This window comes from Strigops habroptila, chromosome 16 (genome assembly GCF_004027225.2).
Source record: "Strigops habroptila isolate Jane chromosome 16, bStrHab1.2.pri, whole genome shotgun sequence".
Taxonomy (NCBI): Eukaryota; Metazoa; Chordata; class Aves; order Psittaciformes; family Psittacidae; genus Strigops; species Strigops habroptila.
This window is the reverse complement of record NC_044292.2, coordinates 8282068-8307409: the sequence shown is the minus strand read 5'-3', so window position 1 is coordinate 8307409 and position 25342 is coordinate 8282068. Positions and strand designations below refer to the sequence as shown.

Genomic DNA, 25342 nt, shown 5'->3' with positions numbered 1-25342 from the left:
CATGTTGGTCATTATTACATTGTTGTGTCAACTCTACTACAGCTTTACGTGTGCAACAGCAAAGAGGAAGGTTTGTTCCAAATTGTGTAATCCTGACCTGACAGCCTGGTCATGCTGGAGCATGGCTTCATCCCATGCTGATGATCCATTGGAGCTCCATGTATGAGGGCTGATAGTAGGATGGGTATTTTCACAAAGACCAGTGCCTGCAGCCACACAGATGAGCAGAGGCATTTAGCAGAGTAACAAACAGGCTTAAGAAACATTTAGCATCACAGGCCATCTTTTTAAGAATATTTGACAGTTCCAAGGCAGTAGCTAAAGGAAAGCTTTAATTATTTTCAAGAGGATTAGACGAAAAAGATTTAGGGATCTTCTTTGTTTTGTTTTGATGTTTTAGTAGCCATTTTAATTGTTTGGGGTTTTTTAATCTATCTCTTGAGCAAATTTCACCTGTCATTGTAAAGAGTTTGGGATATTCTGCTAGAATTGTAGGAAATTAAATACATCGTTGATCATTATTATTTTGTCCCCTCTCTTCCCTTTGGCTAATAGGAATTATTAATTTTGATTGGGGGTGCACATGTGTATGTAACAGCCACTTTTGCTTAAATACATATTTGTATGCAGATTCAACTAAACCCAAGCCTGAACGATCCAGCATTTGTCCTTCTTCTATATAATATAGAGGATATGATCAAGGCCCATATACATCAAAAGTAATTTATTTATCTGAAAGAAGCTACACATTTATTTTAGGATTGTGTGGGAATGGATCTTAGAACATCTCTGTTTCTGAAATACAGACACAAAGTGGTAGCTAAATCAGTCCTGTGAAAATAACAGGAGGCTTTGTTTAATCCAGGCGTGGTGATGGAGAACTCACTGTATGTGATTCTTCCATTCATCATGACATTATTAATCCAAATCTACAGTATGAAACCTAGATCATTGAAGATATTTTCCACAATTGGATAAATATCCCTATGCAATGCCCAATGAACGGGATGGGACAGGTTTTTTTCAAGGAATAATCAGAACCCTGATAATATATCTTGATTGCAAGGGTTTTTTTAGAAAAATTATTACAATCCTGAGGCTAAACATACTCCCATCACAATTGCATTAAGGATTTTATGGACATTCACCTTCCTGGTTTTTGCTGAAAAAAGAGCACGATGGTAGAAGAGATGGTAGAAGAAAGAGAATTAGTGTGCTGAATTTAGAGAAAGCATGTAACTGATCCGCTTCCTCTTTTTTGCAGTATCAGAACCACTGACAGCAAAGAACTTTCTCATGGGATCAAAGAGAGTGAGTGCTAGAAGTGTTACTGTTGTAGAGATAAAATTCTCTGGATAGTGGTTTGTTTAGAGGATTGCCATTGCATTTTACTTGCTTTAGTGGTCAAATCTGTAGCAAGGTCTATGCCTTTAGAGCATAGGCTGCCATAATGAACTTAAACCAACACATAATAAACACACTCACACACATACATATGTTATACATGTATAAAATACACACAAATACCTACACACATACATGTTATATATGTATAAAATACGAAAGTACACATACTGACACACATACATATGTGTTATACATGTATAAGATACACACACTCATTATACATGTACAATTTGCCTTGGCTAATTTCGCTATTTTTACAGGTGAATGCTGAAGACATAGAAAACTCTTTTTTGTTAGTAGTAGATTAGATGATGGCTGTTTAGCCAGAGAAACAAGTCCAAGGAGTATTCTCAGAGTAGATACATAGTTCGTTGGAACACCAGCCTTAAGAGTAGGAAAAATATGAAAGAAGGTCAACTGAAAATACCCTGAAAGGTGTAAAGCTGTGTACATTTTTGTATGTATTGTGTATATCCGTACCTCTCTTCTCCTCCTGGATCCACCAGGAGGAGATTGTTATTCTCCTCATCCACCAACCTTTAGTTGTCATTTGAAATATTGGTATTGAATAGTACTACTAAATTAAGCACGGGAAAAGATAAACGGAACACTTTACCCCTGGTGTAGTCTTTCATTTACTTAAGGAATCTACACATTCATTTGTGCTGTATGATATTTTTTTAAAATGTCTCCTTCCCAGTGTTTCCTTTGTGGGTTGGTTTTAAAATTGTCATTCTAAATTGAACAGCACCAAAAAAGCAGAGGAGGCAGAGGAGGAGGTAAGAAGAGGGCGAATATGGAGGAGAAACCCGAGTTTGACCTGCAAGTCAAGAAGGACGCGGGCCGGGGCTCTCTCCCCTCTCCCCGGCCGGCCGCGTCCCGCCGGGGCGAGCGGGGGTTCCGGGCGTGCGAACGGTGCGACCGCGGGATGGAGCGGGGCGAACGCAGTGCCACAGCTCCGAGCTCGCTGAAGTAACCTGAAGCGTTTCGCTTCGGAGGAGCCCCTCGGGGACCCGCAAGCGGCGAGGCAGAACTTTGTGAAACCCCGGGGCTGCGTCTGTAGCACCCGCCTGAGACGGCTCTTGAAACGGGAAGAGGCGGCAGCTCCCCCTCAGAGGAGCCCCCTCCTATTTATATTCCTTCTGCTCGAGGGCGGGCTGCAGCTGCGGTCGCCCCGGAGCTCTGCAGCCGAGACTTGCATCGTGTCGAACCGAGCCGTGCCTCGCCTCCTGCCGCTCGCACTCCCAGTGTCCCGGCTCCCGAGCCCTCACGGGGCCGCCTGCGCGCTGCGGCCAAACCGCCTTCGCCCCGGCACCGTCTCCTCCTCCTCTCTGCAATTATTCGCACAGGACGTTAGTATCTCCGGAGCACTTTTACTTCGCTCCCGCCCGCGTTCGGCGGGATTTATCTATCATTCCAGAGGTTAATTTCAGGTCCGAGACCGGCCGGAGGCAGAGCCTGGCGCACCGTGTCGGAGCGGGGCGGTGAGGGGCGCCGGGGCACGGCCCGGTGCCCGCAGAGGAGTGGAGCTGCCCTGCGCCCCGTTACTGGCTGCCTGCATGGCTCCCGGGCACGGAAGAGACCGGGGAGGCTGCTGCTGCTGCTGAGCATCACAGCACTGCTTTAAACTCAGCCGCAACTTACCGAGCCAACGAGGATGGCAACGCTGCTGGAGCTGCGGAGCTGCCAAGAAAGCCGGGAAACCTGGGTTTTGTTTGCCACTGTCTAATAAATGGGAGTAAAATGGAATTGCTTACCTGGGTTTTCCCTGCCCTGGTCCTACTGTGCACCCAGCAGCACAGGTGTACCAGGTAAGAAAATGTCTTATCGTTCTATCCTAGGCCGGCCTTAAGAGGGCTTTTGTGGTGGGGTTGGTACTGCCGGGTCTGGCCGCGGCTCCTGCTTCTCCCAGCGCTACGGCTGCCGCGAGTGACTGCTCAGGAGAAAAGGGGCTTGACTGAAGAGTTTCCTCAGTGTGCCCCATCTTGGGTTTGTTAGGGTTTTCTTTTTCCTCCTTTTTCTAGCAGAGGACGCACTTCTGCCAACTGAGCAGCAGTTCCTTGGGTTAATCCAGGGGTGTGTTTGTAACAGGATGCCTGTAGAAGCCTTTTCCCGGGGGCATTTGCTCTAAATTGGGGGCAATCACTTTTTGTAATGGCATTGCACATGCCAGCGCAACCTCATCCCCATAACAGCTCTGTAGGGGGCCTGCTTGAATGACAAACTCTTGCATAAATCCAGCACAGCCAGTGGGGTACGAACCGAACATCTTTGCTTGGGGCCTCCATAGGTATAATTAAAACCCCCAAGTAGAGACATTCCTTTCTAATGGGTTCTTTAAGAATCCTGAACTTGAGATGAGAGGAAGAGACTGGCAGAGATCTTAGAAAAAAAGTCTGAAGAACGCCAACCATTTCTTAAAATAACAAATTGTAAAGATCTATGTTTGCAATTCGCAGTCACATTTCTTCGGGAGGTGTTAGCTAGGCAACCAGCTATGCTCTTTCTATATGCTCTCCAGATCTGGAGGCTGGATGTGGAGAAAGCTTGCCATGATTATGCAATGGAAATAGAAGGGGGAGTGAAAAAGAACTTGCTGTATGTAAGAAACCCATGTCTACATCACTCTTCCTGCTTCGACTTCACAGGCATTACTGATAGCTTCGGAGGAGTGTAAGAAGAAAAGTGATAACTGTAGTAAGACATAACATTGCTGTCATAGGTTTTGGAATTAATTAGTGAGATCTGATTCTTTTCCCTGGGAAGGAAAAGGATCTGGCATTAGAGGAAGTGCCAAGTCAACTGCTCTTATTCAGGACTGACATAATGATTTATCCTGTGACCTTGAGGCTGTTACCCAGGGTCAGATGCTGACACTGTCATGCTCTGAAGCAATCCAGCGCTACAGTGAAGGCAGAGAACATACTGCTTGTGACCTAAGGGCATCAAGATCTTGCCCATAATGTCAATGATCCTGTCTCTCTAGCTGTGCTCGGGCTAGCATTAAGTATTTAGATTGAAAAGTGGTGTTTGAGTATAAGAGAAGAAAAGAAGAATTTTAGGGAAGAGTCAGCCTCTGTCTTTGTTCTTAGGCACAGCAACTGCCAGGATCTGTGCAGCCTGTAATTTGTTGGATAAATGACTTTACAGTTGGATTAATAACCTAGTTACTGGACTTTCTTCCTCCAGTTACACATGTGATGAGCCATTTGTTAGAAATACATACACATGTGGCACAGAGTAAGGCAAGGCAAATTATACCTTGTGAAATTCCGACTGTTCCATTTATGGTAGTTTTCCAAGTATGTCAAATTGTGAGAGATTCAGTGGTCAAAGAGAGTTGGTCTGTTCAGTACAAGTTTTCTGAAGATTCTGGATTTAGCATGGCTATGGCAGAACACTGTTTGATCTTGTAAGAAGTGACCTGTGTGTGTGCTTCTGAGGAGTTAAACAGAACAAAACCAAAATTCTATCCTTGCATCAGTAAAATTACTCACACAGAGATGACCTATGAAATAATTCCCCTTGGAAGGGCCCAAGAAGCACATTAATTTCCTTATTCTTCTTCCTTGGACTTCTGTAATTAATTCTGTAACTATTTGGGGTAAAAGATGCTTTTATGTAAAGCAGGATTTTATTAATATTGTAGTTTCATAATAATGGGCAAACTTGCCAATGGCTACATTCTATTCCTCTGCTTTTGTGTTCTAAATGTAATGTGATTCATGGTTGGGATGACAAAGAACTTCCAAACCCACCAAATTCTCTGCTTGAGAGTTCTATGGACTGTATACTGACAGGTGTAAGCAAAAACATACTGAAAAAAAGAACTGAACTTCATGGTATGACATAAGACTTCCCAAAGGGAAAATGAGCTGTTAAAATAATGTTCTGTTTTGGCAGAGGAGGGGAGTGAGGTGAACATGAAGCTACTTCCTCAGAGTGGTTTTGAATACCCTTTCGGGGTGCTTTAAGGAGCTGTAGTTGAAGCAATTTCTCTGTCGTGTGTACTGTTTGACTGAAGTGAATGAGCCAAATTTGACCTAAGCCAGCACATCCTGCTTATGCCAGTGCTGTTTTCAGGTAAACATCTTTAAAAAGTGGTATTTTCTGGTCTGCTTGAGACAGTGGTTAGTGGTTGGGGCAAAGACTGGAGCTTTCCCTATTTTATCAGTTTGGTGTGCTGTGGATGCTGCGGTAATAAATGTGCCACAGTGAATGAGATCATCTGCTGAAATACACTTTGGAATATTGGTTCATTTGCAGGAAAGAGTACTACTGATAGGAGTTTTGGAGTGTATGCCTGTGCTTTGGAATTCTTTCTGGAAAGAGATTTTAATTCTCTAATTAAAAATAGGTGTATCTTTTATATTTAAGATTCTACTACGTTAGATGACTTTTATACATTTGCATATAATTGTCCTTCTGTGATGTGTCTCCCTCAGTCTTTTACTTCTATTCATGGAAACAGAGCAGCTTTAGCACATGAATGTATGCAAAGAGTGGTCCATTTTCTGTAGCTTAAAACTCACAGAGAGGAAATAGGGCTTTGATGTTTGAAAGGTTGCCATGAATTAAGCTTAATGCTTTTTCAATTACATTTCAAAATACAAAAGGTTTACAGTGAGCTTCACTTAGAGTCAGGAATGGCAGATGGGAGGGATACACATACTGCTCTGGATAAACCTGGAGTTTGAGAGAGGCCACATTGTTCACTGACCTTGCAAGATATTCCTTGTCCTTTTCCCCAAGAAAGTTTCCTTCATGGTGATGACATCTGGGACATTCGCCCCCAAAAGATATCTTAAAGAAAATTAAATGTAGTCTATCCCATCCTCAGTATCAAACTGGTATTTCTGTCCACCAGGTTTAAAGATTCATATAACAACTATGTCACAGTCCCCAGAAGAATCAGGTTAGCAGACCTAAAGAAGAAACAGATGATGCAAAAAGTGATTTTCCACATCTTACTGCTATATGTGTTTGTCAAGAGGTTAGTGCACTGCACCTGGGAGTGTGACCTAAAATCAGTATCTCATTGGCCACTGACTTCAAGATGCTGCTGAGCTTTTGGCGCTGCTGTGCAAAACCAATATTGCTAATGTTACGTCTTGTTCATCAGCTGCAGTGCACTCATTCACACAGAGCATACAGATTGCCTCCTTCCTTGGTGTAATTCAAATACTTACCAGAGATTTTCTAGTAATATTGATATATTTCTAGCAACCGTTTTCCAGCAGTGTTCTGGCCTGACAAGCGCTTTAAAGATGTGCTGTCCAAGTTGTTTGGTGTATCTCCTTCAGATCACCTCACTTCAGGAGAATGCAATGGTCCTGCAGCAGCTGGGAGAAAGATGTCAGCTCAGTCAGAAAGGATTTTGGGCTAGATATACTTTTTATTCTAGAACTGATAGTAGGTAGCTCTGAAAGAGATGAGTTTCTTTGCTCTGTCATTTGAGATTCATTGGTTAGAGTAGCTTTCCCTAACCTGTGTCAAGAACAGATTTGTTGGCAAAGAAGAACTTTAGAGTTTGCCCACTTTATCAGTGATTTACTTTCCCCTTTGCTTGTGTGCAAGAGAACTAACTATGCTTTTCATGGAGAAGATGTTTTACATCCAGCTTTAGATTTGGGAATGACTTCCAGAGTGGTATTAGTACACATGACTATGTTGCCCTTCAGGCAGCCAAGCACCCCTCTCTGGCCTGGTGCAAAACAAAGATAAGCTTTTTGATGAGCTGTTATGCCCCTTGAATTTTACAAATCAAGAGCTTAATTTTACAAAGCCCTTTTCTTACTAAAACAAGCTTTACAGCAGCTTATATCAGAAAGTGAAGTTGCTGAATCAACTAATATTAGTTTCCTTTCTTTTCATCTTTACTGCTTACACTTGGAAAAGTTAATCCCTTCCAATGCATATTTTCTATGCTGGTCTTCCTTTTTCAGGTACCACAAATGAGTAATATTTTAGGTCCTATTTAATCCCAACTGCTTATCAAGGGTGAATGAAATTCTCTCACCATCCTTCACGTAACTTGAAAGCACTGGTTCTGATGTACGCAAGTCTAGAAGAATGGCCCAAAGGAGTTTTCGCAAACTGGCCTGTGAAATGCCACAAAAATAAACCTCTGCTTTCCAAAGCCATCGTTTGTGACTGAGGACTGCAATACTGTCTGCTAATACCCACACTTTTGTCTTCACCAGATAAAAAAGAAATGAAAATATTTTAGGTAGAATAATATTCTTGAGCTTGTTATTTCTCTTCTCCCTCAATACTCTTGAGGAACGAAAATGAGGGGAATGGGAGATTTCTACTGTACTGGAGGACCTAGTATGACCTGAGACCTAAACTGACACAAGGAAAACTTGGGCTCATTTATACCATGCTGTGTCACACCCCCAAGCATAGAGCCCTGCTAGAACATTAGTTCTTGTGTCTGTATTATTTCTCTTGCTCTACCATCCTCTGTGTTAGTCTAACAATGTCATTTGAAGAATATGGCTGTTTAATGTGATCACGGGGCAATTTAAAGGTAAAATACAGGTTCACAGGATCACAGGATGGTTGAGGTTGGAAAGGACCATTGGAGGTCATCTGGTCCAACCACTGCTCAAGCAGGGCCGCCCAGAGCCAGTTGCCCAGGACCACGTTCAGATGGCTTCTAAATATCACCAAGGAGGGCAACCACAGTCTCTCTGGGCAACTTGTCCCTGCAATCAGGCACCCTCACAGTAAAAAACGTGTTTCCTGATATTCAAGCAGAACCTCCGAGTTTCAGTTTGTGCCTCTGGTCCTGTCACTGGGCACCGCTGCAAAGGGGCTGGCTCTGCCTTCTTTACACTCTCCCTTTGTGTATTTACATACATTGATAAGATCCCCCTGAGCCTTCTCCAGTCTGAGCATTCCCAGCTTTTCCTCACTTGACAGATGTTCCAGCCCCTTAATCATCTGCATGAAAAAAGCCTAATATTAGCAAAAGCTTTTGGTAACTCAGTGATAACTGTCTGTAAATGAAACTGAAGGTTACTCTGACTCGCATATTCTCTTTGAGTATCTAGAAGCCATTTTGTGAGCACCATGCCAGTGTGAGAATGGCAGTAACTGAGGAAGAGTCATTTTGTTGCCCATTTCAAAGGCAGTTTAAAATGAACCAGTAGTATAAACATCAACAAAGTAAATCCAGCCATAAAATTATTTCAGCTGTAATACTTTAATAAATTCCCACTGGTATTAAGTGCATATAGCTTCACTGACTTCAACACATTTGTACACTGATGATCTGACCCTAAGGCTTTATTAATAATAGAAGCAAGATTCTTTTTAATTGTGACAGGGATATGTAAGAAAAACTCCCTCTAGATTGTAATCTGCTTAGAACATATGGCAAGCTACAACCCACAGTTTTTAACCCAACACGTGTCATTTTGGCTTCCTTTTAGCTCTATGGCTCTCCTTAATGCCATTAAAATGGAATACTAGCACGGGATAACTGCTGCATATTGTAAATGCTTTTTCAAAACAGACGAGGCTCCTGGCAGTTCTTACAATGACATTACTTCTGTTATAGCAAGTGATCGATTGTAAGTCAGTTATCTGTGGGTGAGTTCTTGATGCACACAAGTAGCAATACCTGTTGCGAAAGGGGAGCAGCAGAATTTGAGTTTATTCTTTTTCTCGCGATAAGTACTCAAATACACATGGGATTCTAATTTTACTACTTGTATCTAGGCACTTCTGTACTACTGCGTATGTAGGCGCGAGGTAGGGTGCTACAGGGGAGTCACCTTCTGACGAGCATCGTTTTCAAAACACTTTATAAAACTTGGCTGCGGTTTTAGCAACTGCAGTTGAAAAGCACCATTTTCTACTGAAAAAGCAAAGAGATTTTTAGGCAGATGTATTCATTCAAGTGTATTAGAGTTATTTATTCTAATTAGGAAAAGACATAAAGTATCATTCTTTACCTATAAAAGGAGCTTAGATGTTTTACTGAATAGGAATTACCATTACATATCTATGGCTGAAGCTTCCAAGTTACAATTAATTACATTTTTAAAGAAAATAATTTCAACATAGTCTCATGTTCCTTAATCTGCCAAGGCCTCAATTTAAAAAATTCTCCTTCTTGGCCATATTTTTTCAGTTCTCAGCTGTTTCTACACCTTCTATTAGCATTGATTTTCACATTCCTGAGGCCCAGAGGTCCTTTTCACAATATCAAATACGTTAAATCCAAACTCCAGGTGTGTAATTCTTACTGTTTACCCATCACATTTGACAAATTACCAGCCCTCTTCATCTCAGCTGTTCCATAGCTGTACTAAGAGCTGTCACAGCTGCTGTAAACTGCTACCCAGATAGATGCATTTCATCATCCACAGATGCATTTTATACAGTATACAAAATATATTGGTTTCCCTCATGCTTTCTTTAAATTTCTCAATCTATTTTCTGCCTACTTTTTTTTTTTTTTTTTTTTTTAAAGAAATAAATCTGAAGAAGTGTGTGCTTGTATTTCAGAAAGGCCACAGACTTGCCTGAAATATGTTTTCATTTGAAGTGTCTGACATGGTTTTCCTATCTATATACAGTATTCTTCTGTCAGTATAGCTGGTCATAGTGTAGGTGATCTCTGGTATAAGAAGTCAATATCTCCCATTTTCTGTTAGTTTTCTGTTTGTGAGCATGGCCAAGTTTTAAAAGATACTTATTCTCTTTACCTAGAGCTATGACTGATATTGGAGATTACATAGGTTCCAACATCGAAATATCCTGGTTACCCAACCTGGATGATTTAATGAAAGGGTATGCACGTAACTTCAGGCCTGGGATTGGAGGTGAGACTTTGGGAAAAATCTCTCTTTTGTTTCTTACAATCCTTCTGCCCTACCTATATTTTTATAGGTATTTCGATGATATAAATTTAAACGTTTTTTCTCAGGTCCTCCTGTTAATGTTGCTCTCGCAATTGAAGTAGCCAGCATCGACCACATCTCAGAAGTGAACATGGTATGTTATCAGTTAAATCTATCCAGTTGTGAACGTATGTACTGCAGTGACAGAAACTGTACAAAACTAACTAGAAAGACAGTTGATCTCCAACGTGTTTGGAGTAGAGAAATTGCCACAAGAAGATGCTGCAGGGAACAAATATTGTATTTTAAGACACAGGCAGAGTGTTTTCTGGCAGACATTGGCAATTACAAGAATCTAGACACGCGTAAGTCACTGAGATTTCTTACTGCAGTTAGTAAGGTTGGATCTGTGCAGCACATACTAACATAAAGCCGTATTTTAAGCATTAACACCAACTTCTGTCAAATTCCTTTTCACCACAGAGACTTCCAAAAAGAAGCTAAGGGAACGATTGATTGTGAGATGCTCCTGGTTTTGTGTAAAGCCTTTCCAATAACACAATGGAGTATAACAGCTTACAAATCACATAAACAGGCATTGACATGGATTAGCTGCATTTCTGAAACACAACAGATTTAATTTTAAAATCAAAACTTTGGCTTTCTCTCCATCCTTTTGCTTCATTACAGATGCATAACTTCACCTGGTTTTTTTCAGTTTTGCTTTCAAAAACAAAAGTTGCACTTGTGGAGGTACATAAACTGATTTTCTTCATTAGGACATATGCAACTCATGCAACATGTTATATGTAACACTGACATTGAATCACTTTTTGGTATCTTGGGTTTATCCGTGGTAGAAGCATATGACAAATTAAAATACTTGTGCAGCTCTATGGTCGACTGAGTATAAAAATACTTACTTGCACTGGAAGCAGTTACTACATTTCTAGGTTAATACAATGATTTTTGACCAAGTCTCCAGACCATTGAGACATTACCATTATGACTCAAGACATAAACAAATTGTGTTTGTTTAGCACCACTTTTTGATTGGGATTTCTCTTCTCGCAGGAATATACCATGACAGTATTCCTGCACCAGAGCTGGCGAGACGACCGCCTGTCCTACAACCACACCAATGAGACTCTGGGCCTGGACAGCCGGTTTGTGGACAAGCTCTGGCTGCCAGATACTTTCATAGTAAATGCCAAGTCTGCCTGGTTCCATGATGTGACAGTAGAAAACAAACTTATCAGGCTCCAGCCAGATGGAGTTATTTTATACAGCATCAGGTGAGTGAGAAAGAGTGCAAGTGAACTCTATCATGGATTAACTTTTTGGACAGACTATAAAGTAATCTCTCGGTTTTCCTAGGATGATTTCTTGAAATAATTATTAATGTAACATGGAAGAAAGTACTGGTGACTCCTACCAGAGATCCATTTGCTTTTCAAGGATTACACTGCCAGGAAGGTATCTTTGGCAACATTGCATCATCACTGATCACTATCAGAATGTCTTTAATGGGAGACAAGCACCTCATAACTATTTGGTCAGCAGGCAATATGCTCAATAGAGGACAAAGATTATGTTCTCCACTCTCTCGCTATTTTCCAAGGGAACTATGAGCCTGATTTAGGCTCAACTTCCCCATCTTTCAAATAGAAAAAGTAGTATTTCCTCACGTTGGAAGAGTGTTTTTCCCAGAATTCAATAACTATATTTAAAGTTGTGTAATGTTCTAAAAAATTATGTGTGCAGTTTTGAAACTGTAAGTCCAAAGTCACCCTTAAAGTATTTGTAGTGATCTTGGGGACAGTGGAAGGGAGTAGATATGACTCAGAAAAGTCCTTTTCATCGTCAGAAGTAGCTGAAGTGTCCTCTGACATTAGACATGTCTATCTGAATGCATCTAACTGGTGTTCACGTTGCTTGGAACAGGATTACCTCAACAGTGGCCTGTGACATGGACCTTTCCAAATACCCGATGGATGAGCAAGAATGCATGTTGGATTTGGAGAGCTGTAAGGGCTGAGTACAGTGTTTCATATAACCTGTATTTTGTGTAAAGCCTGTGTATATGGTACTCGGCTTGCTGGAGTTTGCTGGAATGATTCTGCTTTAGTCCATGAAATGTCAGGGGTGCCTTAGGATTTAGAAATAATGGGTACAAACAGGAATCCCTTCATTCTGTGTTGGGCATTAGATTGTGGACTTTTCAATACCAGTTCAGCTCAGATCCAGTTCAAAACTGTAGGATTTAATTTAGTGAAGAAGAACAACCTACAGTCCTGCTGACAGATGTCTGGATCTGTGCGCATGATGTAAAACCCAGTACAACTGTGACAGTCACTAGCATGACTGAGGTTTGCATCAAATCCAGTGAGGATAAGTAGAGAAACCCACAGGCAAAATCTGATGTGCTCTGTTTTGTCTATGAGAAAACGGGAAAAAGAATTCCCTGCTTTCAATGAATACAATTTTGACCAACCCTTACATATCTGTTTAGCTTGGTTAGGCATTCTTGTACCTGTTACACAAAATCAATCAGAATACTTCATGGATTGGCTTAAATTCATTTCTGCTCAAAGGAGGGTGAAGAATGAATGTATATTTTATCCAACCTGTATTTTGTCTGTGATCAGCGTGTAATTCCCATAAGCATTAACAATTTTGACTGAAATTCATCACTGACACAAGCAGAGCCCACCAGATCAATGAACTGGCCTTTTGTGGGTGTCCTGGGTTCCCCACAACAGTGGGTTTTATATCAAGGAGCCTTCAGGTCCTGAGGGTTCCAGAGATTTGTGAATAGCAGTTTCTGAGCAGATCCACTGGCCTATTGATGCAAGTTCATCTTTTTCCTTTTGAACACTGACTTTGTTTTCTAGGCAATTAACCACAATACCATTTTTCTTGTCAAAAATAGCAATCTACAGTTTTACTTATGTAATCACCAAATGCAGAGGCAGCAGACACTGTACCAGCAACCGATTCTCTCTCCCAGCACGTTCTGCAGGGAGTTTTGGTGGTAGTTGAATTTTTAAATTGAATTTGAGGGGGTTGATTTCAGTGAAACAAACATGCAGAAATAAAGCCTCTTAAACAAATGAATGTTTTAGTAGTAAATTTTCTATTAACAGTGAAACTAGCAAAGCTCAATTTCCTGTGGATTTGCATACCACATAAGTCCCCTCATACATATTCCCCCTTCGCCCATGTCCCTGGTGCCCTGTACCTCTCCCTGGTAGTCACCTTCCAGCTGCCACCCGTGCCCAGCCGCAGCCATTAACAGGCTGATCTACATGGTGAATGTCAAGCAGGTGCATCTCAGAATAGGCATGGGGCTGAGGTGTACTGCTCTTCTCTAACTGGCTGCACAAACTTGACTTTTTCCTTCTCCACACACTATCTCTTACAAAACTTTAAGAATCTAGAATTTCAAGAATCATGAATTTGAAACCTTTACCTTTTTGTCATTTTGGTTGGGAAAATATGAAGTTCAAAAGCTGTTTGGAGAACTGACAGAAAACCGACATATAGGCTGTTGGCATAAACATTGTTTTCTTATTAAACTACTTTAAGCCTGGTGGAGGCCTTAACAGTTGTTCCAAAGAGTGGGGATTCTTATGAACAATTCAGTATGTACCTTGCGCAGTGTCTATTTGTAAAAGCACTGCAAGGCTTGCAAGGGTTGATACAAACCCAACTGGACACATACTTTTTAAGGGCGTTGGGGAATCACTGACAAAGGAAATCTGTTTCTCCAATGCTGCCTGACTGGTACAGAGTACCTATCTTGTTAAATCAATGTGTGATCTTGGAGATAGATTTGCCATACAGAATTACAACCTGATCTGTCTTCAGTAGGATAGGCATAGATAGATCAGATTTAGTAGTCATTTTCTTTTACAATCAGAAATTTCTGTGCCTCTGAGATCCAAGCCCAGTGCAGCGGTAAGTTAGCTAGATTGAGTAACAACAGCAACAGTTACTTGACTTTGAGTATGCAATGATCTTTTTGAGAGGTAATTTGACTATTTCTCATGGCACTGCCTTGTGCCATGCCACATATTGCTAGTCAGTGTGAATCAACTTGGATTATTCTCCCTGTAGGAAAAATACCCCAATGTGGCACTGGCAACATTGATGCTGCCAGGACAGTGAATTATCCAGACTGAATCACAGCATGTTTGCAATGGGACTGATGGAAATCAGCATAGCAGAGGAATTAGAGGACTTCCACTAGAATCCTCCAAGTGCTTAAATTTCTTTCTCAAACTTAGTGTTTATTCAGCTTTCTTTTTGCAGATGGCTACTCTTCAGAGGACATTGTCTACCACTGGTCAGAAAACCAGGAGGAGATCCATGGGCTGGATAAGCTGCAGCTTGCTCAGTTCACAATTACCAACTACCAGTTCACAACAGAAATTATGAACTTCAAATCTGGTAACAGATCTGTCTTCAATTCAGGGACACTATCTGACTTTTTCCTGGACAGCGAAACCTGTATCTATAATAGAAAATCCTGCTTCTTAATTTACTAATTTAAGAACCTGTCAGGTTTTTAATAAGAATTTTCTTCAACTTACACTTTTAAAAAATGCCAACCTTTGCTGAGCCTTCAGGTACCCACTGTAGCATATTATGTACTTTAGCTCTGTATGTTTGACAAAATCCTGTTTGGAGCACCCAGACAGCACTGGATAAAAACACTTGAGGTATCGCTCGCATTTTCTTGACCTAATTTGCAACTTCCGAAAAAGAAAATTTTCCATCAGGCCTGATGTTATGAAGCTTATGACGTACAGTCAGATCATACTAATTCTGTGCAGTAGAAGTCAGTGGTGTGTATGCGTAGCACTGGGTTTATTGCAATGTTTGTATAAGATTGGAGTAATTTCTTTCCTGCTGATTTTTCATCCTCTTTCATGTATTCAGACTCTCATTTATGCTGCACATCTCCTCTAAGCTCTTTTTTGAGTTCGAAATTAACTTGGCCTTTTAAAAATCTAAATTTAGTATCTGGAGGACTTTCTACAGCAGATGATAAGACAGTACAACATTTTGAAGCAATACTGTTACTTGAGAAGACTCATATTTTCAGAGCTGGCATTGATATGACCTGAGACAAATCATTTCACCTATTCTTAACTGATGAGAACTGTAGTACCTCATGCAGAGTTTATGAAACCTAATTGAACAACATTCGAAAAAGCTTTTGTGATCCTCGTCCAAAAGATGTTTTAGAATGTAGATCTGTATCATTACAGGAGATGTTATTTTGAGTATCAGCCTAACTGTAGTTCACACAGGGTGTCTCTGTGCTCTTTTTTTCAGCAGGTCAGTTTCCCAGGCTCAGTCTCCACTTCCACCTTCGCCGAAATCGAGGAGTTTACATCATTCAGTCTTATGTTCCTTCCATCTTACTCGTGGCCATGTCGTGGGTGTCCTTCTGGATCAGTCAGTCAGCAGTGCCTGCCCGAGTGTCATTAGGTAAAACAGAGTTTGGGGAACTAACAGGGAAGGGTGTGCTCAAGTTATAATTATCTTTAATAATCTTCATTTTCCATGAAAATGCATTTATGAATACTCTGTTTACATCTGCAGAAGAGATGGTCCTTTAAAAGATTTCCCTCATGTTCTAATTTTTGTCATGCTATCAGAGCAGCTGCCTCAGTAAAGAACAGAAGATAACCACCTACAGAGGGTTAAAAGTAACAGTGAGTGTGAGGCAAATGTATGAAAGAATTGATTTGAAGGAACTGGGACAGCGACAAAAAAATGTTCTTAAAGCTTGTGGATCTGTTTGCCTGAGTCAGGGTTGTAAGATGCAAGAGTTTTTGAGAGTTAATTCTGGTTTTGTTTGTCCCGATCTAGGACAAAACCAAGAATAACATGTTCAAAGCTGCCTTCGTCACACCAAGGCAGTTTTTTATGAGCTCCCTTGTTTTGAAAATCAGAAGCCACAATATTAAGGGGCTTCTACTGTGAAAATATTCCTCGTCTTCAGATTAGTAAATACACTTATTATAATGTACACTGTGAAACCTAAAGTAAAATTTTTCATGCTGACTGCAGGTATAACTACTGTTCTCACTATGACTACATTGATGGTCAGTGCCCGATCTTCGCTTCCACGAGCATCTGCCATCAAGGCACTTGATGTTTACTTCTGGATTTGCTATGTGTTTGTCTTCGCTGCACTGGTCGAATATGCATTTGCACATTTCAATGCTGACTACATGAAAAAGCAAAAGAACAAGCTAAAGGCAAGAAGGCAGAGTGCAGAGGTCAGTAAGTGTAATATTATGAGTAACTTTGCAAAAGATTCTGTGGTCTTCAACATTGTCCTCTGGAGATTACATTTGTTACACCCAAGCTGCATAAGCTAAGTACAGGTGTAATGAGCATGGATCCAAGTCATGTAGGTGTGAAGCCCAGTGAAGCTGAACAAAGGAGGTCATAAATGAGATTTCTTCCAGGAGCTCCAGATGTGCTTTGCTGCTTTCTTCATGTACATACATGCCTGTTAGTGATGAAGCACAGGGGAACTGATTAAGGAACTATTTTTTGACAATTCACAATTTGAAGTCCAGGCCTATATATTTTTGAACTCTCTGGCACCTTGGGTATTATTTATGATTATTTATTACTTAATTTTATTAAGCTGTAGCAGATACGACTGACCCATATTAATTTTCTGTCCCAACTCCATGTTCTCTCGGCTTTGACAAGTGCCTGAGAACTGCCTGTGGGCTTTGGCCACACAATGGGATAACTGTGTCCTTGAAGTCAGTCAATTGTTCTGAGTCAGGAGGGCCTAAGCATGTTGTCTTACTGGTGCCTTGATAATTTTGAGCATGTAAAATTATAACCAGAATTTAAACATTGTAGCCCAGAGTCTTTCAGTGATCCTTCTGCCAAAGCAAGTGAGCAACCTGGTCTAGTGGAAGGTGTCCCCGCCTGTGGCAGGGGGCTGGAACTGGGTGAGCTTTAAGGTCCATTCCAACCCAAACCAGTCTGCGATTTATGATAAATACCATTCAGCACCTATGGATCTCACAGGTATTTCACCATGTCAGTATCATGTCTAGTTTGTATGAACTACCTTTGCCCTATAAATTGCTATTATAAGTTCTCCTCTTTCCTTTGCAGATAAACGTGAAGAATGCCATTGTTCTGTTTTCCCTTTCCATAGCTGGTGTGAGCCAGGAACTGGCCATTTCCAACAGGCAGCACCGAATTCCCAGAAGCATGCCTGGATCTTATGGCACAATAGAAATAGAAACTGGAGAGACAAAACAGCGGCAAATAATGAAACTGGATAAGAAGAGTGGTCTGAAGTCCCTCTTTAAGCCCATTGATGCTGATACCATTGATATATATGCCAGAGCCGTGTTCCCAGCAGCCTTTGCAGCAGTCAATGTTATATACTGGGTTGCATACACAATGTGAAGAGCTACAAACTGAACAATGCCTACGGACTAAACAGCTCTTGCAGAAACTGTATGGATCTATCTGTTCTCAATAGAGCTTGAGGTACTTCTAAAGTCAAGAAAGTCCTGCTATCAATTCGTACTAAAACCAGCAATTTATTACCCATCTGGTTTGAGACAGTAACAACTGTACGCTGCCAAAAAATTCCAGCTCCTAATTTCCTGGATTACCATGAGACAATTTTTCATATGTACATATTTACAGCAAAAGCTTAAATAGTAAATTACCATGGGTTTCCTCCACTTTAAGTGTTCATCAGTAATGAAGATTTAGCTTTTCACACTCAGGTCCTTTCCTTTTTTGTAATGGAAGAGCTAATTCCTCACTTCCATACAGGAGTAATTTTCTGCATCTGGCCTTCTGTGGGGTGGTCCAGGTTTAACAGTAGTGGTGGAGGTTTTAATAATAAAAATCTCATGAACAAAGTAAAAGAGAATAGAGGGGAGTGGGGGCTTTTTCTTAAATTATTATTTGTCTTGGATAAAGTATTGAAAACATTTCAATACTCTTAGTGACAGCATGAAATAAAATATACTACATAAGATTCTACTGAATTGTTAATAATGACTGCATTACATTTCAAATCTAAGCTAACGAAAGTTTAAACACTTAAATACAGTGAAGTTTATTAGTATAATAGGCCTCAAAATAGATAAAAGTGATTTAGAAACACGGGGAAAACTCAGGCTTCCTATGTTGGATTAGGAAAAATTTTAAAGCAGCCTGATAATGAAGGAACTCAGAGTCCATTTTCAGGAAGGGCTTTAGAATTCATTCTGTTAATTTTCAGTGAGAGTCTACCATGTGTGCCTCTGAAAATATCCTTTTTGCATCTGTCCCTAAATAGCTGAGTGAAGTAAAAAAATGTCATAACTGGCTCCGAGTTACTGCGTTGCTTTGGATATTTTTGCCATTTTTATTCAAAGGCTGATCTAATATGTTAGGCCTCTTCACTTCCACTATTTGACAGTGAAATTTGTGGGTACTCATGCACACACTCCTTAAATCAGGATTAGAGCCTCTCACCCAGCTCATGCAAAATAACACTTTGTTCTGTAAATAATTCCAGGGAACTCAGCAAATGAATACAGTATTCACAACAAACACCAGCTCCAAACATCCAAAAAACTCCACATATTAAATATTTTGGGATATGAATTAAAACAAGTAAAATATTGTTAGTGTAGTAAACCAATGTAAGACACTTCAAAAGGGAAACTTTTTTGAGGATTTTGTTGCCTTGAAAGTGAGATGATGTTTTAAATATAGAGGCTGACACAAAAGAAAATATGAAGTGAGAGAGGGAGGGAAAGAAAGAAGCAGAGTAAGTGGCTGAAGGCTACGATGGAAGGGAGCATGGGTAGGTGTGAGATTAAACAAGACAAAAGATGTAGATAAGAGAAGAGCTATGCTGGGCTTTGAAGATGGGGATCTTGAATGCAGTGGCTGATGATTAATAATTGCAATAAGGATGAAACATGCATTTGATCACAGTGCAGTGTGCCTCTGCTCCTCCTGCCTTACTTATCTGTGACATATAGTTTGATTTTGTATGACCAGCACTGAAAGACAGAGCATTTAAACACAAATTATAACCTAAAATAAGATTTGTTCAATGTCATGAAGTAAGAGAATGCTTTGAAGAAAAAGTAGTGATCCTGAACTGAGCAAAAATAGAAAATATGCTCCCATCTAAGTCAGGGTTAGGTTCACCTCAATCTTTAATTTCTGTTGTAATGGAAATTTACCTGCCAACAGCGTGCTGGCAAGTGCAAACTGGAGTTGTTCCACAGAAATCTCACCAGTCTAGCCCTGGACTTAGACACCTGGATTCTGGTCCCAGATCTTGCCACTAACTTATTGGAGAATCTCAGTTCTGTCATATCACTGCATCCTCTGCAAAACTGATATAATGATACTGATTTCTTTCCTATATCTTTGAGTTTTACAGAAGAAAAACCCTTCAGGAGAGACAACTCTTCTCCAAGTAGGTAAGTGCATCCAACTAGTACTTACATGGTGCTGTTTACCATAGTATCGAAGACTCTCACATACTGAATTAAAGCAAAGTATCACCCAACTTTCACCTTATCCAGAAAGCTAATGAAATTCTGCCTGTCCTTCAATACATGCAGGTAATCAGGCTTCTTTTTTCCTCCTGCTTCTCCTCTTTGGATTGTACTTTTCTTGGTGTTTGTTCCTGATGTTGATGAAATAATACGTTAGAGAAATACACCATTTTTTTCCTAAGTATGTTTTTGGACTTAATCACTTTCTCCCCCAAAGAAGTTCACCCTTCTTGCTGTCTTCTAGATCATTTGTACCGTTTTATATGATTAAGTGCAGAGTGGAATAAAACCACCAGCAGCATGACTTTACAATGCCTTTTCTTTACTAAGTTGTTGCTTTTTCCATGATCCCGGGTCAGGTCCTATCTTAAATCCCTTCTATTTCTCCTCACAGCTTAAAGTGAGCTTTTTCAATTCACATCCGATCTAAATCTTGCCTGGCCTCAGAAGCCTCTGAAGTTTAAATGTAACTCTTGGCTGATAAACTTTCATAGGCAAGTGTGAAATATTCTGCTCAGCACTTTGAACATTTATCACTACAACAGTACTCCACTCTCTAGAAAGTGTAGAAAGTGTCTTATTCTTCTCTGTTACACTTGCCTAAACCAGAAATAATCTTTGGTTTAAAATCAGTAGATTAACTACTGCTGTGAAAGCAGAGTCTAACCTTTTTGTATCCTGCTGGTTTCTCTAGCTGTTAGTTTATTACATTGCCTGTCAGGGTCAGTATCTGCTGCTAAGAGTGAAATTATTGACTAAATCAAGCTGAAATACTCGCAGCAAGTTCTTGTGTAGTGTGAATCATAAGAAAACAATCCATTATTTTGGAATCGCAGTTACTGAAGAGCAGAGAAAAAGCACTGACCTAGTCCCTCTAGTGTGCAGTGGCTGCTTATTTCAAGTAATTAGCAAGAAGGTAGCTGCAGATATTATAAAGGCAATGTCTAATCTAATTGCTTCAGCAGTAATGGTTTGTAATTGTGCACCTGACATAACTCCTTACACTGAAGCCAAATGAGTAATCACATGAGGTTATTGGACAAAATCAGTTCTTCCTCCTATGACTGGGAGGCAGTCATAGGCTGCATGTCCTGCTGACTTCTTCAAAAGATTTAGTCAATGAATGTTTTCTGTAGTTTGACTGCAGGTCTTCAAGGTGAACACCTTAGCTGTGACTGATCAAAGTAAAAGGTGACAGCAATATGTTCCTCAAAAAAACCCAAGCCAGAATGCTAGACTATCACAATGCTGTAAACAGAAGCATAAATAAAGGGAAAATAACCACCTCAAAACACTGCAGGGAGTCAGAAATGCATACTGTGAGCATACATATGGCTGTTGTGTCCATTCCAGGAACAAGGTGACTCAGAGGGGAGGAGAGGAGTCTCAGCTACTGTTACTGCACTTGCGTGAGTAGCACAAGACACAACACCTCCAACCATCAAGAGTGGGATTTTCTTAAATCTGTTTCCAGAGCCAGAAATAGAAAAGTCAGATGCCATTCAAACTCTTTTTAAGGAGAAACTTCAGTACAGGAGTGTGGTGTAATGATTGGAGGTTTGCATAAATTTGGATCTTCTGCACTTTTGTGTGTGCTTAACTTTTTTTTTTTAATTTGAAAAATCATCATACTTAAAAATCATCTGACATTAAAACTTTAGATGTATTAACATCCAAAGACAATGCCCTATTCAACCCTAATTTCATGATAATAAAGAGAAATAAATAAATTTGATGTCAGTTAAATGCTGCCTTTGGATGGGCTGCATTAACACCAAAGAGAGGGGAAAAAACCCCAACAAAACCAGTATGTGACAGATCAGAAGGCACTTTTTCTGTGCTGTACCTGAAAGCATTCATATTCCTTTCAGCAGTTTAAAGTACTGCTCTATGGACTGGCGTGTCTGTGAGAAAAGGAGTGGGGTACATGTTAATGTAATCATTCTAAATGTGAAGTGTTGATAAAATGTAGATATACAGAAATCGGAGCTTCTATAAATGGACAAAATAGACATTCCAACTATTGAACTGGAAGATAAAATGCACTAGAAGGAAAACCAAAATAACCTCAGAGGTTTCATCCCATTAATGAAATCCTGCCTATTGGGTGCCCAAGGGCTTGTAAAACTCTACTTTGGCCTTGGCAACGGAAAAGAAAGTACCATTCTGTATTCATGAGTGCTTTCTGGGGGGCACTTATGCAGACTACTGTATTTATGTTAAAAAATATCTGTTGCTGCCTCAAGAGATTGAAAAGAATCAACACAAGATGAAGAGGAGCAAGATACTGTGTGATTTGCTAGAAAGTAATGCTGGCAGTGACGGCGCTATTAAGAGGTTAATGTACAGAAATGCTTGTCCTGTTTCTGGGTAAAAATGAAAGCGTTTTTAAATGCTCTCACAGTTAAAGCTCTCACATCAGTTCTTCACTGGTTTGCTGATCTAATAGATAATGTAGCGAAACCAATTTAACTCAATGAGGCTTCTGCTGCTGGTACAACAAAACACTTACTACAATTGCTCTGATTTTAAATACTCAGAGTCATTAACCTAAGAAAGCGCTTCATATGAGGAGGAAAACAGCACCCTTGCATAGCTGTCTGTGAAGCAGGATAGATAACAAAAAGCTTATTGAAAGTTTCTGAGAATATTTTCATTAAAGAAAAATCTGAAGCAACTCTCTCATGCCCTCTTCATTACAGCAGCTGAAAACATGTGCAGTGGTTGAAAGCTCGTTTGATGTTGTAATAATACTGTGAGCAATATATGTTACAAACACAGATAACTAATTCCTAATGAAAACAGAATACAGATTTGGTAATGAACATGTCTATTTGGATGTATGTGGTAGCTGAAATGGGAAAGGCACAGTCTCTTTCTGCCTTGACAGCTTGTGTCTTAAACAAAATGCATTTGAGGATCTAAGCCCATTGTCACATAACGTATTAGGGATCTCTTTTCTCCTCATACCAGCTTTATGTCACAGCTATTCCTTTTACCAAGTCTTGCCCAGCAAAAACAAATCTGAGAAGACAGTCATGCCCAGGCTGTCAGAAAATATAGCACCAATAGAGCTGATCAGATGTTATTGGGAGTTCACCGTTCTGCAAAAGTTGCTTTCCAAAGAGTTAGGACTAGGTTACGAAGCAAGAAGGGAGCCCTTGTGATTTAGAGTGTATTGTGTGCTAGTGAACATATACAAAACGAAAGCAGGCAAAAATTGTGTTTCTACAGAGGCAGGTTGTTTAATTATCCTGAAAAAATAAATACAGTAGCATAGAGGATTGGTTTTATTTGCTTTTAAACATATGTAGCTTGGGCTACCCATAGAATTCTTTATCCTCCTGGTTAACGTGGTGTTAACAAGAGTGAGTTAGCTTCTGGGTGCTTCTATCTTACATAAGACAGACAAGTAAGGGAGGTGTTGACTGAAAATAGTCTTGAAACATTATTCATTTTGTCTATTTTAACATGGGTTAGAAAAACACTAATATTCAGTCCAGCAAGAAAATCTGCACAGGATTACCATGGTGATTTCTGATGTTATGTAGGACATATGCATTACTCCAGTTCCTGTTCAAATATATTAATGCTTTGCCGTATGATTTTTATCCAAACTTAGTGGCATTTGGTTCAAATTTGTTCCCACTGGACTCAATAATTTCACTGCCACTGATCTCAACAGAAAGGATAGCTGTCTCTTTGCAAAAAAAGAACAAGGAGGCTGAAGAGCAGCCTGTATGTCTGCACACATTGCTGGGTTGATCTGAAAAAGACATTCTATGGGAATGCATTTTCATTCTAGAGCGACAAAGAACCACTTATTCACGTTTCACATATATTTGAAGATATCAGCTGTCTCAATTTATCTGTTGTTTATTTAATAGTCTGAAATCATCATTTTCCCTACTAAATCTTTAAAACCTAGTGAAGCTGGCAGGTCCTAATACAGGTGAAGATTGAAGTCGATATCAATAGGATACCTGTTGTCTTTTTCTACTGAGGTACAACTAGTACTGATTACCCCTTTTTTTTCAGCAATTGTCTTTAAGAACTAGTTGTCATAATGATGTCTTAATTGAAGCCTTTAGGAGGGAGAAAAGGAGAAAGATTTTTTTTGGGTCAATCTTGTCAGAAACATACAAGTATTTTGTGGATAGAGCAGTTAAAAAAAAGAAGTTATTTCAGCAAAGAAAAGGTAGAAAAACTGCAAGTTCTGCCACACAGTCAGCAGGTGTAAAAACTTCCAACTCTCTATCTTTCTCTCTAAATTTTTAAGACAAACATTGTACATAATCCTATCTGTGAAGAGTCCATACAGCACAAGAAATCTCCAACAACCTTCGGTAGCAGGAACATTCCCAATAGTTTTAGCCATTTAAGCAGTGAAGGTCCTAGATGAGCCACTTGCTAATTAATCTAATTAATTACACAACTTTATGTGTTCATTGAACCACCAAAATTAAAACAGAGAGCTTTTCCTCCCTGTTTCTTACACCGGTGGAAAGGGGAGAGGATAAACATCCATATAGCGACAACAGCTCCCAAATTACAATGGCGGTCCTCATCTCTGCTTAATTCCTCACCCATGAAATAAAATGAACCAGAACAAATATGCATCCTTTGATCTTTGTTTCTAGAGAGATGTATTTCTCTCAAAGGAAAGCCTTTTGTAAGCCAGAGAGAGTGCTCTGGAGATGAGAGTGATCAAGTGGCAGCGACAGTAAGCTGAGAGCCTCACAGCTAAGACTGATAATTCACGTCATGCTTTCAGTCCAGCAGTGCCTTTGCCTCCCACTCAAATCTCAACCAGCACTAAACCAGCTGTTCTGTTTAGTCAAAGAGCTTCCAAACCATTAAATAGCACTTTTTTTCCTTTTAAACTTATTTTCAAAGATCAGTTCTCAACAGCCTGTAGCATTAAAATAAAGCACTACCACTTGTAAGCATTTTATATACAATTTTGTTTCCCAGACAGTTGCCTAGGAATATCTTGCCATCTGCTGGAAATGTGCAGATATACATGCTTTAATACATAGAGTCTTCGAAGTTACTGTCAGAGACAACAGTACCATGAAATAATGAAGAAGACATTAAGTTTTCAAGCCAGTACTCTGGATGTTTAGAACTTTTAGTTCAATAAAGAGGTAACATCAGACTAGTGGGCTGCAGCAGTTGAAATACCAACATTAGCTTCCTCAGCAAATCAGTGTTCTCTCTCCACTGCTGCTCTAAATCTGTGGCACAACTGGATGCTGAGGTTGAATGTAGTATTACCTGTGTGGAGCCAGATGGTCACCATGGCCATATCTGCATAAAAGAGGAGTAGCTCCACTGTGGATGAGGTGATGCGGTAACAATGCAAGCTAACACAGAACATTTCACTAAGAATGCTCTGCAAATGAAGTATGTCCTCCTTAAAATAACTTCCACTGGACTGCAGTAGCTCCTGGTCAGTATGGCTGCTATTGATCCTGGTTGCTAATAAGCCACAGTGACTTTAAAAGA

At 40.1% G+C, this 25342-nt stretch overlaps 1 protein-coding gene across 4 annotated transcripts; it reads left to right on the top strand.

The window, feature by feature from the left end:
* Positions 1–2440: 2440 nt before the first annotated feature.
* On the top strand, positions 2441–19343 carry GABRD (gamma-aminobutyric acid type A receptor subunit delta). Of its 4 annotated transcripts, none has more exons than XM_030508201.1 (9): positions 2441–3218; positions 10132–10244; positions 10349–10416; positions 11337–11557; positions 12207–12289; positions 14577–14714; positions 15609–15761; positions 16347–16558; positions 17424–19343. In XM_030508201.1, the coding sequence occupies exons 1-9, from the start codon at positions 3151–3153 to the stop codon at positions 17721–17723; spliced, it is 1356 nt and encodes a 451-aa protein (XP_030364061.1). In that variant the 5' UTR covers positions 2441–3150; the 3' UTR covers positions 17724–19343. The 4 variants fall into 4 exon arrangements, with proteins under 4 accessions (XP_030364061.1, XP_030364060.1, XP_030364063.1 ...); XM_030508200.1 differs by having other exon boundaries at positions 15606–15761; XM_030508203.1 differs by having other exon boundaries at positions 15606–15761; positions 17467–17554.
* The last annotated feature ends 5999 nt before the right edge of the window (positions 19344–25342 follow it).

Excerpts from the sequence above, each read along its gene's own strand:
- GABRD (XM_030508200.1), top strand. The coding sequence starts at position 3,151 with ATGGAATTGCTTACCTGGGTTTTCCCTGCCCTGGTCCTACTGTGCACC. Across the intron at positions 10,245-10,348 it reads CTTCAGGCCTGGGATTGGAG|GTCCTCCTGTTAATGTTGCT; the intron begins GTGAGACTTTGG and ends GTTTTTTCTCAG. Across the intron at positions 10,417-11,336 it reads ACATCTCAGAAGTGAACATG|GAATATACCATGACAGTATT; the intron begins GTATGTTATCAG and ends CTCTTCTCGCAG.